This window comes from Ursus americanus, chromosome 7 (genome assembly GCF_024610735.1).
Source record: "Ursus americanus isolate L20-20 chromosome 7, mUrsAme1.1.p, whole genome shotgun sequence".
Classification (NCBI taxonomy): Eukaryota; Metazoa; Chordata; class Mammalia; order Carnivora; family Ursidae; genus Ursus; species Ursus americanus.
The window spans coordinates 18,603,730-18,619,110 of record NC_142133.1 but is presented as its reverse complement, the minus strand read 5'-3'; the positions used below and the strand labels follow the sequence as shown (position 1 = coordinate 18,619,110).

The window sequence follows — 15,381 nt, the reverse complement described above, 5'->3', positions numbered from 1 at the left end:
TTGAGCTGACTAATTGATCTGCGTCCCAAAGTGAGGTCATAAAACCAGAGCTACCTGATTTCATGGCCCATGCTTCTATCATGAAGATACTGTCTTCCTTGTGGTCACATGTTACATGCATTTGATTGGCAAAAGGGATGCAGTCCGTTTATTTCCTAGACACGGACACTCCGGCATAGGCTGATTAAGTGGTTTGTACAAAATCCCAAAATAAGAAACAAAGTCCATACCCCCTCACTTTGTTCGTTAGGTGAACGTATCAAACACAATATAACGTATATACCTATGACTCATCCTTTATCCCTGAGCTTTCAGGATGTTTTCTATGGAATATAATTTCTGTAGCACTTACAAGATACTGTAGTAGGATGTGTATGTGTGTATAGGGGTGTGTGTTTGTGCTCTTGGTGATGGACTTTTTTTTTTTTTTTTTTTTGTATTTCCCACATTTTTTTTTTTCTTTTTCTTTTTTACCTCCTTAGGCTGTAGTATGTATTAGTTGAATGACTGAATGACAGTGAGTGAATGGTCTACTATTTTGCTTTCCTGGGCATAAGTTCTAGAAACTACCAGGTAGGATGAAAAGCAGCCCCCCCTTCCATCTGCCACTGATTTTAATAATAGTCTTCTGATATTATTTATTTTTCTAATGAATTATTCATAAGCATCTCTTCAGCACAAATATTTCTGTTGCCAACAAAGCTGTTAGTTTGTTTTAAAATCACCAGTCTAGTTTATACTGCTTAAAATCTCATTTTCTCAATTTGGTTAAGTAACAAAATTCATCAAGATCTAATGATTTTATTAGAATGAGGGCTAGATTGTGACTCAAAATATGTGAATACTGGCCCTGGTTTTTTCACTTGTTAGTCACATTTCTATGCTTTAAATTTCTTATCCTTCAAATTTTAATTATGTTATACTTGCTTTGTGTGAATTTCTTACCAGGTTTTAGTTAAGGATAAAATGAGATTGTATATGTTGAAATGTGACGAAATTCATAAAGTGATATATAAGAATAATTATTGATTATATGTTATTAAGTAATTCATTACTGGAGGCTATTTTTAAATTTGCATTCTCTCTGTAGTGGAGCCATATGCATGCCACAGTTTCCACAAGTGGTTTCTAATCCTGTTCTCTAGCCCTGACATTTCATCCATAAAAGGGGCTTCATTTTGAGCTACAAAGAAACATTTTCTGACTCTGGTGTACCCAAAAGTCATTACCTAAGTATTCAAAGAGTTGATTCACAACATGTCACAGAATCATGCCAGCAAGGCCCCAAAAGTAGATCAGTAAAAATATAAAAATACAGACCTACAGAATAGATAAATATAAAAAATATATAAATATTACAAAACACAACTACAATAATACAAATGCCCTTAGGACTGGGTGGCCCATAGTAGAGTTGGTGAAAGAAAGCCTTTTTACCCAGGAACACAGGAAGAGGCTTGGGCTTTTGCATCACATTTACCCATTCATTCATTCATTCACTCCCGTAATAAGCGTTTATTGAATGTGTAATATATGCGCAGCCTTGTGCTAGAGGGTAAGGCTCCAAAGATGAAGTAGACAGAAGCTCACCGTGGAGTTACTAATCATCTGTGAAACAGAAAAAGAAATATGCAAACTACAACAAACAAAACTATTAGATAAGTGCTAAAATTGATACTATTACAAAGTACTCTGGGAACACAGTGGGAATAATGACTAACTCTGCCTAGGGGCTTTGGGAAGGCTGCAGGAAAGAGTAGCATTTGAGCTTGGTACAACACAATGTGTAGGAGTTTACCAGAATTTTTTTTTTAAATGGGAAAAGGGCATCTCTAGATAGAAAAAACAACATGTTCACACCAGTGAAGATGTAATAGAACATAGCATGCTGGAGACAATGTGAAAATTAGAACAAGCCTTTTGAAAAGTACTTTGGCAGATTGTTTCGAGATCTATAAAAACACTTATGTCTTTAGACCAGTAATCCCACTTATGGGAATTTATCTTATGAAAAAAATACACAGGAAGAAAAATGTTATTTACAATAGCAGAAATATAAAATTGAGATGGATCCGTTATCCAAAAAAATACAAAATAGTCATGTAAATTATAGTATACCATTTTGACTATTATTGTTACAATGATAATAATGATATTCTAAGTCAAAGTGGAAAATGTATATGCCATCATATTAAATTACAAAACAATAAAGTGTCGCTTTATTATTGTAACTATTTAAAATTATGTGTATGTACAGATAAGAAATGGAAAAGAATGTGAAATGAAATCAAAACAATAACAACAGCATTAACAACAAAAGTTTTGCGAAGGTGGTCACGGGATTGTGAGTGCATTTTTTTTTTTTTTTGTAGATTGACTTTGTTGTGGTCCTGTCATTTACTAATTCAACTAATGTTTATTGACGATCTCACATGTACTAAAAACATTGTTAAGTCCTCCAGTTGAAAGGATAAAGGAGTTTATCATTTATAAAATAATTTTTAATAATTTTGAAGAAAAGCACTTTTACACTCTCATGCCTTTGCTAAAATAATTAACTCTACCACTTTCAAGACCCAACTTGAATGAAGTCTCTTCCAGGAGGCCTTTTCAGAATCTATCCATCTCATCATTCCTAATCCCTCTCTAGATTTTCCAACCTTCCGTCCCTCAAAATGAAAGACATTGTGCTTTAAGAGTTGAATCGGATAATTCAACATGTCCAAAGCTGGTGTCACGGTGGGAGGGTGGTGGAAGGGGAGGTACATAAATGTGTTTCTCAAAGTAAGGTTTAAAAGAGTCTGCATCAAAATCACTTGCAATACATGATAAGCCTGTGGTTTTTCATGCTCATCCCTAGAAATTATAATTAAGTAGATCAGGGTGGGCCCCGAAGATGAACGTTTTTAACAAACACTCTAATTCTTAGGCATCTTAAATTTGGAAACCATCGTTACAGAATATTGAGTCTACATGAAATTTGGAAACCATCGTTACAGAATATTGAGTCTACATGAAATCAAGCTAGAATTTCTCGTGTAACCTTATATGAGTGACCAGTTGAGAATATCTCTGTTCACTGATTTTCTTATAATGTTATGTTCATTCCAAGATGAGCTTTGTTTCTGGCTTACGTTTCACAGTTTTATTAATGGAAAATATTCACTCTTGATAAATAAAAATGTGGGTTCTGTTTGTCCATGTGCTTCTGTGCATGCATAGGATAGGGGAGTCATGCGTATGCTTCTGCGTAGGTATCTCTTCTAAGTCATTCTTACTGCTTAAGATATCATTGTGTGGTCCATTGTCAAGGAGTGGAGGAGACGGGAGAAAGGAGACTTACATTTGATAGTGTCTGATAAGCTGTGTTCACTAAAAAGCAAAAGTTTCTCGCAGTCTGTTAATGCACCTCAACTACCTATAAGGTTTTGTGTTCTTTTTTTCTCTAGTCCTTTTCGTTCCTTCCCCCCTTCCTCCTTTCCTTTTCTTCCTTCTTTCTTTACTTCCTGCCTCTTAATAGACTTGACCACAGACTGTGGCTTTTTTGCTTAACACTTTTCATCAATAGGCACCAAAAATATTTGGTCACTAATGTCTGTTTGGTAAAAGGCATTTTCCTACTCACAATACCCTGAATACCCTGAAAGAATTAGGGGCGCCTGGGTAGATCAGTCGATCGAGCATCTGAGTCATGATTTCGGGCTTGGGTCATGATCTCAAGGTTGTAAAATCGAGCCCCGCATCAGGCTCTGAGCTTAGCGGGGAGTCTGCTTAAAGATTCTCTCACTGTCTTTCTCTCTCTCTCTCTCCCTCTACCCCTCCCCCAGCTCGTGTACACATGCATGTGCTCTCTCTCTCTTTTTTTTTCTCTCTCAAATAAATAAATAAATCTTAAAAAAAATAAATCGTGAAAGAATCAGTACCTTATTAACTTTGTCCTTCGGCTCTTGAGTTTGGATCAAAGTGAACAAGTTAGTCATCCTTCTGTCAAAATTTTTTAAAAATATATAGTACACCAAAAATTTCTGAAAATTTTAAAAACAAGTTAGGGAGTAGCAGTATAAATCCTAAAGAGATTAGTCTGAAAACAGCATGCTTTAGCATTGTTACCCTTTGACCTCAAACTGGCCAACCTAGAAGCCAGCTGGGAGAAAAGCAATGAAGAGAATTCTGTACAGCATGCGCTCACTTCGTCTTCATGAATTCCCTGCTGCACCTTAAGCGGGCTGGGCATTTCTGGGCAGATTTACTGTCTTTAACAATTGGGGAAGCTTTGATGTGATTTCTGGCGGATTCTGATCTCATAAAAGAAAACTTACCTATCTCTAGAGGTCTAGAGAACCATCCTAAGAAAACCCTTCTTGGTACAAATGAATTTTAGGATATGTGACAGGGGCCTGCCTGGATATCCGCATATATTCATGGTTTCTAATTGCAGCAGTGGTTAGGGACCAAGACAGTCAAGTGCCGTTTCTAACTGTGGCTGAAAAGAGTCATCCTAGTCTTCAAAATGTTATTAATTGCATATTTCTTCTATGCACATCAGTCTTTCTTGCTGAAAAATATTTTTAACTAAAATATTCTTTTACATTGTGAAGTCCAATTTGGGAAACTGTCTCTTAATGGATGTCTCTAAAGCACCTGTATTTTTAATTTTTTGCTATTGTGCTGCTCTCTGTTCAAGTTTCTCTCTTGGTAAACACTAGTCCAACACTTTTTTAGTTTATGCTTTAAAAAAAGCTTCCTATTTCCATTCACAACAAATCCTGTTGACATGGCTTTTCTTGAAAAAGAATTCTGAATTTGAAACTCAAAAATGATCCTGAGGTTCTTAAATTATGGGGTTAGGATGCTTATTTACAATGCAGATTTCAGGATCCGTCTAAGTCAGAGACAGAATCATTCTCCAGGGAAGGGCCCAGAAATCTGGATATTTAACAAGTTTCTTTCTTGGGTCTTATGCATACTAAACTTACAGAACAACTCTGAAGCACCAGGAGTAATTCTGATTTGAAAAGAACATTGGATGTGTGGTCAGTAAACTTTCCATCACTAGCTTCATGGGTACAGATGTTATTGAAACCCTCTGAGCCTCAATTTCTTTTACGTTCCTTATTTTTAAAAAGATTTTATTTATTTGTTTGTTTATTTATTTGAGAGAGAAAGCATGTTGTGTGCATGAGTGGGGTGTGGGGGGCGTGGGGCAGAGGGAGAGGCAAACTCCCTGCTGAGCGGGAAGCCAGACACAGCCAGATCCCAGGACCCTGAGATCATGACCTAAACCAAAGTCAGATACTTAACCTGAGCCCAAGTCAGATGCTTAACCTACTGAGCCACCCAGGCACCTCTCAATTTCTTTTATTTTTAACATTAGTATAATAAATTTTAGAGTAGAGTGTTATCAAAAAAGATCATATGAGGCATCGTTTTTTTGTGTTTTTACTTTTACTTTTGTTTTACAACAAAGCATATGTACCTACAGAAATAATCAATGTAAAAAACAAAACCCATAAGATTAGAGTAGCAGAAAAAAATAAGATTTAGAATATATGAAATTGTATTTATTTAGGCATTAATTCACATCCTACTTTTGATATGTACTTGCAAATATTAAATTGATAGTTAACAGAAGTTCAGTGGTGCCCCATGGCATCAAACTAGGACTGCCATGATAGGGAGAAAAAGAAAAAACAATAAAAATTTTAAATCAAGATAATCTGTGGTTTTCTACCATTTCTATTTTTTCCCCTTTTCTTAAAAAATGTAAATGATCCAGAATCTCTCCCCACGTATATTCTCTCACAACTAGAGCTTACTTCCTGACATATGTCTTTTAAAAGTCATCCAGGCACCCTATTTCTCATTCATCATGACTGTGGTGCAAATACAGACAAGAAAATTTGCATGAAAAAAAAATCTTCAGCAGACATGCACATTCTTCTGAAGGAGGAGACTCAAAGCTTCTCCTTTTGTGTTTCATATCTTATAAATGCTCACTGGAGGATCATATTCTTTCCTGGATAACTAAGGCTTTCAATGCCTTAATCCAGCATGCCCAGGGCAAGGAGGAGTCTTTGAGGCCATCCTTTGTCTCTTACTTGACATCATTTTCCCCCTTCCTCTAAGTCTTCCTGTGGTTGATAATTATGGCGATTTGTGAGAGCATCTTGAAACTGGCCGATATCATGTTCACCCATTGACTAGATTGAGAAGAATTCCACTGTCACTTAATTCAAGCCAAGTTATTTAACCTCTCTGCATCAAAATCCTTCATCTGTAAAATGAAGGAGTTGGACTGTGCAAAGTATAAAACGTCTTGAAGTTGTAAAGATCTATGTAAAGAGAATTATGACATGCGATGTTCACACCGCACAGTATGTAATTGTATCTGTAGATCTGTGGCTCCTTTTACTGATCTCTTTCCTTTCTTTCTCTCTCTCTCCCCCTCCCCCGCTCTCTGTCTTTGCCTCCTTCCATCTCTCTCCCCATCTCTCCCCTTCTTTATCTCTTCTTCCCTCTCTCTCCCTCCCGCCCTATCTCCCCCCCCCACTGCTTTCCTGCAATATTTTCTTATCAAAAAGAGCATTAATTTGACCTAAAACTGCTCCAGTGTCCTAGTAATCCAGGTAGCCGTGTGTCTCAGCTCTGTTGCACTGACCCTCGATGCCACAGGCTTGACCAAGTGTGGAAATTGGCCTGACAGGAGTCATAGAGGGAAAGTGCCTGAAGCTGTCCTGAGAACTCTGTTCCCAGAAACCTTGTCTAAGGATGGAAAGACTGGGTGAGGGCCTGGAGAGAAGGACTGCAGACATTGTTTCTAGGGGATGCAGTGGCTCTCTGCCTTCTCCGCACACTCTGATGTGGGATGGTCTGAAATAGCGTTTGTTCTCTCGCTGGTTTACAGGTGTACCTTTGTGGACTCTAAAGCAAGTACAACTGTAAATAGCCTAAGAGTTACAATCTGAGGGTCATGAAAGGGCCCTCCCCTTCAAACATTCTCCAAATAGCCCTCCTGTGGTCCCTGTAAATACTACCTCTTCTGGCCACATCTGTAAAAATCCGAACATGAGGAGGAATAAGGACCTCAAGTCTTCTGTATTATTAGTTTCAGTGAGATTAATTTCTTACACCCTTTGTTTAATTAAAGACAAAACTAAGGGGGTGCCTTGGTGGCTCTGTTGGTTAAGCATCAGACTCTTGATTTTGGCTCAGGTGGTGATCTCAGGGCTCAAGTGGTATCTCAGGGTTGTGAGATCCAGCCCCCTCGTCAGGCTCCCTACCCAATGAGAAGTCTGCTTCTCTCCTTCTCCCTCTCCCTCTGCCCCTCCCCCTGCTCCTGGGCACGTGCTCTCTCTCCCCCATCAATCAATCAATCAATCAATCTTTTAAAAACAACAAAAATGACAACAAACTATGAAAAGTGGATTATTTGACCTGTCTACAGCATTTGAACAAGACCCTAATGTCTTTGCTACCATAGGCTTTTTACCATAGGCTTCCAGGTCACTACACTAGGAGTTTTTCTCTTACCTCCTCTTACTCATTTTTTCTTATCTCCTCTTCCCCAAGACTTCTTACCTTTGGAGGAATCCAGGGCCTGGTCCTCAGTCCTCCTCTCTTCTCCACCTGAACTTTCTTCCTTGTCACTTTACAATATACATACTTCCCATAGTACAGAGTACTTTTTGTTTTTAACCTCTTTCTAAACAAGGTAGAAAAGCATAGTATTTAGTACATGTTTCTCAATCTCGCTATTGACATTTAAGGCCAGGTAAGTCTTTGTCGCAGGGGCTGTCCTGTCCCCTGTAAGATGATGGGCAGTATCCTCGGCCATACCCACTAGATGCTAGTAGCACCTCCCCAGGTGTGACAACTAGATTTATTTCCAAACATTCTCAAATGTCCTCTTGGGGACAAAATCAGCCCCCATATACCACTGACTTAGAATAACTTTGTATAAAACACAAAAATCCTTTAATAGTGCAAATTATAAGCCTTTGACTTAATTTAACCAATTCAATATTTTTTAATGTTTATATCTCTTGAAATCCTAGGACTCTGAACAACAGCCACAAAAGAGTGAACAATAGACTCTATAAGCCAAGTTCTGTCTCTTGGATAAAAAAAGCTTGTGCCAAGCAGGAAACACAAGAAAGTGAATTTCATTTTGGCTTTAGCCCTACACCATTATTCGTTAAAAAAAAAAAAATGCACATTATCTTGCCTTTCAAGCAGCAGTAAACAATATCCTAAATTAAGATTCATGGTTGACTCTGCCACTTCTTGCTAATTGCATCCTGCTGAGAAAACTAAGGCTTGGAGGGGTTAATTTGCCCAAAGCTCTGCTAATTAACCAAATCGTTTACTTCTCAGTTCTTACCTCTAAGAATCAGAGATAATTTAGGTGAATTGTCACTACAAATTGTAGAGCTTTTAACACCTGTAAGTTTGTATTGTTATAGGCATTCAGGGATGAAAGAAGCGGAAGATGAATATGGTTTGTGGAGGTCTTCAGCTAAGATTGCCAAACCCGTCTCTGGCAGCGACTTTTTGCCCACACCTGCCTATGTTCTTAACAAGAAAAAAAGCAGGACTTCTTCCTCCTGTCTCCCTCCTTTCCCCTCAATATTTTTGGTCAAGTATCTAGCAGTCATTAAATTAAACCATCTTTTTAATTAATTAATTAATTTTAAATTAGAAAATACCTAGACTTGATGAAACATGTATAAAATCGCCTAATAAAACTATGCCTTAGTCCCACCTTTGGCCTCAGCTTTGCTCCCTAGATTTGATTTTGATTGTTGAGGATTATGTTATTATTGAATATATAGGTCAAAATAGAATGAACATAGAACAATATTTATTTTAAAAATTTGAAAAATGCTTTATTATTTCCTGATAGTCAATAAGAGCAGAAAGAAATTTGCAGAAAACTTGGCAGGGTCAGAGTTTCAAGAATGTGTTTAAAAAATAGTTCCCAAAGTGAAATGAGCTTTGGAATTTCAGCATTCTAAAGCTCAGTGACAATTTACTGAGGAGGGCACATCCATCAGTATTTATTCTCAGGGTTGTGTTTTGGGTTTTTTTGTTTTGTTTTGTTTTTTAAAGTGGTGTTGGGTCACTCTACATGAGTTAGAATTAATCTTTGAAAATGCATGGATATAATTGAAACCGAGCGATGAAAAAGATAAAGAGAAGTGCCCTGGTACTCTTTCTGTTGTTCCTGAAGATTGTACACTGTTTCTTTTGGGCTTCTTCTTCTTTTTTTTTTTTAATCTCCATCATATTGCCATTTGAAAAACAAGGTAGTCTCATCACTTATAACCTTACCTGTCAGACTGGATACAGTCATCTCGGTTATCTTGAAGAACTGTGCAACATGTCTGTTATTACACAGTGATCAATGGAAGCAGATGTATTGGGGGATATGATTCCATATGGTATTCCAGATGTGGAGCCTTTGCTTCCTAAAGAATTATTTTAAATTTAAGAGGAAAGACAAAAAATAAGTCCATATTTCCATCACTGTATAATACATTTGTTCTTCAGGCTTTAGGAAATGAGATGTCTATCCTTTGGTGCTTGTTTGTTTTTATTTTTAATGATTGATAAAATGGCATATTTATTGGGATTTAAATCATGTTTAAAGAGGAGCAGTTCTAATTGGCAGAAAAGCGTAATAATGTACTTCTTATTGTTGCATAATTGCCTTTACAAAATCATCCCATAAAACTACTCATTATAAACTTTGCATTCAAAAAAAAAAAGTCATTCGTTAAGTTGGAAATAAAATTATAATTACAATTATAAAGCTTTGCAGCGAGTCTGTTAGGAGGGTTGCATGCTAATTGCATAGTTTAAGCTTCTAATTTAATATTAGGTGAAAACAGAATTATCTGAAGGGAAGCACCTAAGAGGTTAAGGGCTGGGGTGTTAAAAAAGTTTCCCTTCTGTTTTGTGATCACAATGCATTAGAAAGCAATATAGAGAAAATTCCTTGTGCATGAAAATAGGTCTTTATTTGGGTCGGACTTAGAGCGATGTCCGTTGTTCTTCTACGCAGTCACAGCCAGGGAGCAAATTCAGCAGCAGCAAAGCCTAGACTTTTTGAGCGGGGCGCGGGCTGGGCTATGTACCAACAGCCTCGTCAACAGCCTCGTCAACTGCAGACGGAACTGCAGCATCGCTTCCTGCAGTAGCGCGTCAGCCATTGGCTCCTCGGTGACACGTGACTGATAGAGGCTTTTCTGTGTCTTTTCTCGCCCATCTGTGTGCAGGGCACTGATAGGCCAGGCTGATGCGCAGGCAATTTATCATCTTGATCTCCCACTGAGTCAGGGAGCTCTCCTGTCACCAGTATTGATTTCAGAGGATGGACTAAATTTCCTAGGATTTCCATTAAGAATTAAGAAAAAAGCTCTAAGCACGCAGGGTAGCCAGACAGACATGGATATGAGATGGCACTGTGAAAACTCGCAGGTAGCTTCTTCTCTCACAGCCGGTGCTCAGCACAGCTTAGAACTGCAGCATGCAGGGTTTAAGATGCCAGAAGCCTAAGAACAATGATAATGAAAATAAGAATAAACTCTTTTGGATAAACTAATTTTAAGATTTATGTTACAATATTTATTTTTGGAGATTGCATGTCAAATTTATGCACGCTCTGTATGAAATGTAAAAAGGTTGCTTTAATTTTTTAATGTCCTTAAACCCTGAGCATGGTTGCTTCTAGTTTTGTTTGCTGCTTTCTGTGAGCTTCAGAGGTTTTTTAGCATGCTTGTGGCAAAAACAACCAAGGATTGTGTGTGTGTGTGTGTGTGTGTGTGTGTGTGTGTATATATGTATATATGTAGTAAGTTGGTTCAAGTAAAAGCATGAATAAAAGCTGCTTTCAATACTTGCCAGACTGCTTTATTATTGTTAATGACTTGGTGATAATTTTGCCTAAATATGCTTAGATTCTGACCATGCATGCTTTTGCGGCAGAGTGGGCTTTCGTGGAGAATTTGTAAAGCTAGAATGCCTGAATTAAATGTATGTTTGGTACAACAGAAAATGTATTAGTGGTCAACGATTAAACCTGATTAACTAATGGAAATATTTCACGATGGTAAGATTTAAATAACATTTACTTACACTAATTACTTCTGCTTTCTGAAAAAAATGCATGTCTGGGATTAATGAAAGTGTTGATATTCTTGAAATATAAATTTTGATTTCTTCAAAGATAGACGGTAAAATTTTAATTTTTAAAAATGTATCGAGGTGAAAGAATTTTGAAATACATATTTTTTTAATGTTAGCCTAGGAAAAGTTTCTAAAACTGCTGTTTGTGTATGCGAGAGATTATGTGCATGTTCATGTGTGTGGGAATTCTTTGGGGAATTGTTTGATACCCCCCCTAGCTAAGTCCTTATTCTTGTGAAGAGGGAAAGAGCCTTGGCATTCAAATATTTCCTAGGCCCCTGGGAATTAGAGCCAGCAGAAGCAAGAGTGTGGCCAGATGGGACTGGCATGCTTGGCAGTGAGTGGAGACAATAGGTGGGGGCGGAGCAGATGGAGAACAGAAGGGATTGCACATCAGAAAAGGGGAGCCTCGAGGGGAAGAGTCCTCTTGATAGCGAAGGAAGCCTGCCCTTTCTTTTCAAGGCAACTCCTGAGTGTGTCTTCCTTTAATTATAAGATAGAATGTCACGTCTGTTGTAACAAATATTTTTCATTAAACTAGGTAGCCCCTGCTTCATAGAGTAAGGAAGAAATCTCATGAATAGAAGTTGCTTTACCAGATTATAAATGGTGTGTTGTCTGTTTGTTGTTGTTTGTAATCTTTTTCTTTCTGCCCTGTAAAGGAAAAGTAGGAGCAAAATTTAAATTAAGCTATTGTATTATTTGAGTTGGTGGTATCTAAATATAAATGTGGCAGTAACTACTAAACTTATATACCAGACCTTAGATGATTCAAGCATCTGTAGGGTTTGCTAACTTTTTTCCTAAGTAAGCTTTCAGTTCTGAAAATATTAAAGCCCATGCTGACTAATCTACCATTATTTTACTTCCGGCTTATAAATAGATGTTAGTTTCTAGAGCAATTTTGAATGGCTTATTTAAGTATTTGTTAATTTTATCATGAAGCTTGGGAGCTTTACCAATGTCCAGTTCAAATTCTGAAATTAATCTCTCAGAATCCTCTTTCAAACTTTCTGTCACCAACCTACCCAGAGAACTGGGCATAGTCTTTACCCAGAAAGGCCATAGGACTGGGAAAATAAATGAAAATCAATTTACTTTTGAATTCTGTAATTTTAATAATTCTTCCAAAATTTTAAGGTGAACTTAGACACAATTTCTAGTCCTAAATGCAAATGAATTTGACCAAAATCATGCTGCCAAATTCTATCAATAAAACACAAATTTTAAAAGTTTAAATATACATTTTCTGATCCATGGGTCACCTACAGCTCACTTAATCATGTGGTTGGTGGACCTTGTATATGGAGAGAATTTCCACTCTCCGAAGGAAATTTTGCCATATTGCATGTCTCTCTTGACTTACCTTTTCAACCTTGGCTTGACAAAGACCTATGACCTAGATCAGAGAATGAATCCTTTATCTTTGACACCTTGAGGTATTCGAGATAATTTACTTGGATCATTGATACTAATTTCCCCAGAGTTGAAGAATTAAGCCAGTTTCTTATACTTTATGCAGTCCTTTTCCTCCTTGTCCTTTTCTTAGAAATTAATGAAAGAGTCCACTAAGCATCAGAACATTCTTCACTTGGCAAATTCCATCTAATGTTTTCAAGAAGAAATAGAGCCTGCAGACAGAACTTAGGACAGATATTTATAACTTGGAGGGTTGACTGGTATTTCTTAAGTAAGAGGACCCAGTGAGAAAGAATAAACATTTTCACTGACTTTGTACAATCAAGGTTGCCTGATAGGCTGAGAGCCACATTCTCTTTCCAGGCAAAGTGGAATGAAACAAGGAGAGTGCTGAAGTGGTATTAAATGGCTGGTCAAAATAGCGTTTGGGCTCAACTGCCAAACAAATGTCTCACCAAGACATTAACCAGGGAAACGCTTACATATTTACATAGTAATTAGTGACGTAGCATTGCATATTAAGGATGTTTTGGGTAGTTTTGATGAAATGTTACTGTCTGTGTGCCTTCCATATGCCCCTTCAATTTACGAGATGTGCTCATCCCACAGCATCTGGGTGCATTTATAAGCTACGAGTGCAATCAATGAACTCTATGATGGATGCAGTAGGCAGAATGCTAAGTGATGGGAAAAGCCCTCTTGGCTTACACTTTTTAGTTTTCAAATGGGGGGAGAAACATGTAGCCAGCGACTTTTAACCTTCATCTATATTAAGTTTAACTGTTTTGAGAACTAAGCTTACACTCTGCCCACTTGGAAAATAACTCATTTGAAACAAGATTTCTTCCCAGTCAAAATAAGCATTCTTAATTCCAGTGTTAAGGAGCACTAGCAAATTTCATAGGTGAACAGTGTTAGTGGATATTTAATTTTACTTGGACGCAGTGGTACATTTTATTATTCAGTCTTTTCCATCATTTCCCATTTCCTCTACTTCCTGTCTTTTATTTCTCTGCTGCTTTACCTGTCGTTTGTGGACTCAAATGCCATTGCTCCAGACCTCAGTTTTACTGAGCAGTAAGCTATGGATAAACTCAGCAAAGCATAATGACACCAAGTTCTGCTTTATACATTTTTATGTATATTTGGCCTTTCAAATTTCTTTGACTTCTACTAAGGTTACAGTATTGACCTGGGAAGATTGGTTTTACTTTTTGCCGCCTTATTTACATTTACTTGACAATTGATATTTGAATCTCCTGGAGACTCCCTTCCCTCATCACTCTGGCCCAGAGAGTGGAACCAAACACAGTAATATCTACTAGAAAAGCAATTTCCAGTATATCCACTTACACTATTTCTTAGAATAGAACATTATAAACCCATGGGTAGCTCTAGTTGCCCTTAGCACATTAAGGCGATATGAGTCCAAACTGCATGATAACCGGGAAAAAGCAAAAATATATGAGATATTTTCTATTTTGTGTCACAAATTATGAGTGATTATCACTATACATTCCCATTTGTTCCTCAAATTTTTACCTTCATTTAAATTCACTTGATGAAGCACTAGTAACTATCCCAGGACTATTTTCCAAAATCAGTTACATGTTTTTGTTTTCATCGTTGTGGGGGGTGTGTGTGTGTGTGTGAGAATAAAATTTTACTTTATTCTTAAAAAGTCCAGTTAGTTAACATACAGTGTGATACTAGTTTCAGGTGTACAGTATAGTGATTCAACAATTCTAAGTATTACCCAGTGCTCATCATGATAAACGTACTCTCAGACCCCCTCACCTATTCCACCCATCCCCCATCCGCCTCCCCTCTGACCACCGCAGTTTGTTCTCTATATTTAAGAGTCTGTGTTTTGGGTTGTCTCTTTTCTTTCTTCATTTGTTTTGTTTCTTAAATTCCACATATGAGTGAAATGATATGGTATTTGTCTTTATTTGACTGACTTATTTCACTTAACATTATACCCTTTAGATCCATCCATGTTGTTACAAATGACAAGATTTAATTTTTATGGTTGAATGGTAGTCCCTCGTACGTATATTTGCATGTGTGTATGAATATATATGTTGTGTGTATATGTGTGTGTGTTGTGAACTGTGTGTCAGTTGTTAACTGAAAGACTCAAATACTTTTCTGACTTTTCTGACTATTTTCCCACAACTATAATATAGTGGTAACAATGACTTGAATGTTAACTTAGGGGACCAAAAGAAATTAGACTCCTAAAGAAATTTGTATGTTCTCATCTTTGTTTCTACTGTTTTTTATTAAAACACAGTGGGTTTTGTAGGATACCACAATCTTGATTCCCAGCATATTTCAGACTTTTGACCAAAAATATGATTATATGAGTTTACAGCCTGGATTTATTGGTAACTTCATAGATAAAGTAGGGGTTTAATGCTGTGGGGAAATGTCTTCACCTATCTGATCTTTTCACGTTTTTCAGATTGAAAACTCTGCTAGAGGTTCAAAGATAATATCTTCCCAGTCAATTGTCCAGTGATGAATTTGCTTATGATAAAAAATATTTATTATGTATATAGAAAATAGATTACATATATAAATACTATGTATATATAATAAAGTATGCATTATATATACAAAACTAAAACTATCTTATGACTTCAAAATATTACTATTTTATTGCTGAATCAGTATTACATAGAGTTTTGATTCTTTTTAAAAGCTTATTTTGGAGTTGCACGGGTATAGCCTTAGGTGTCAATTCTCAATTACTCATGTGTAACCTATCTA

The 15,381-nt window shown here is 36.9% G+C and overlaps 1 protein-coding gene across 14 annotated transcripts in view; it reads left to right on the top strand.

Moving 5' to 3' along the window:
- The window catches only part of NRXN1 (neurexin 1), a 1,098,989-nt gene that overhangs the window by 1,033,675 nt on the left and 49,933 nt on the right, over positions 1-15,381 (top strand). The window contains exon 1 of one of the 14 annotated variants that reach the window (XM_045787961.2): positions 10,386-10,479. The exons of the other annotated variants lie outside the window; for them this stretch is intronic. Within the exon in view, the coding sequence (XP_045643917.1) occupies positions 10,447-10,479 (33 nt within the window). The 5' untranslated portion in view covers positions 10,386-10,446. Of the gene's footprint in view, positions 1-10,385; positions 10,480-15,381 lie in introns of those variants that run through there. 14 annotated transcript variants of the gene reach the window in all.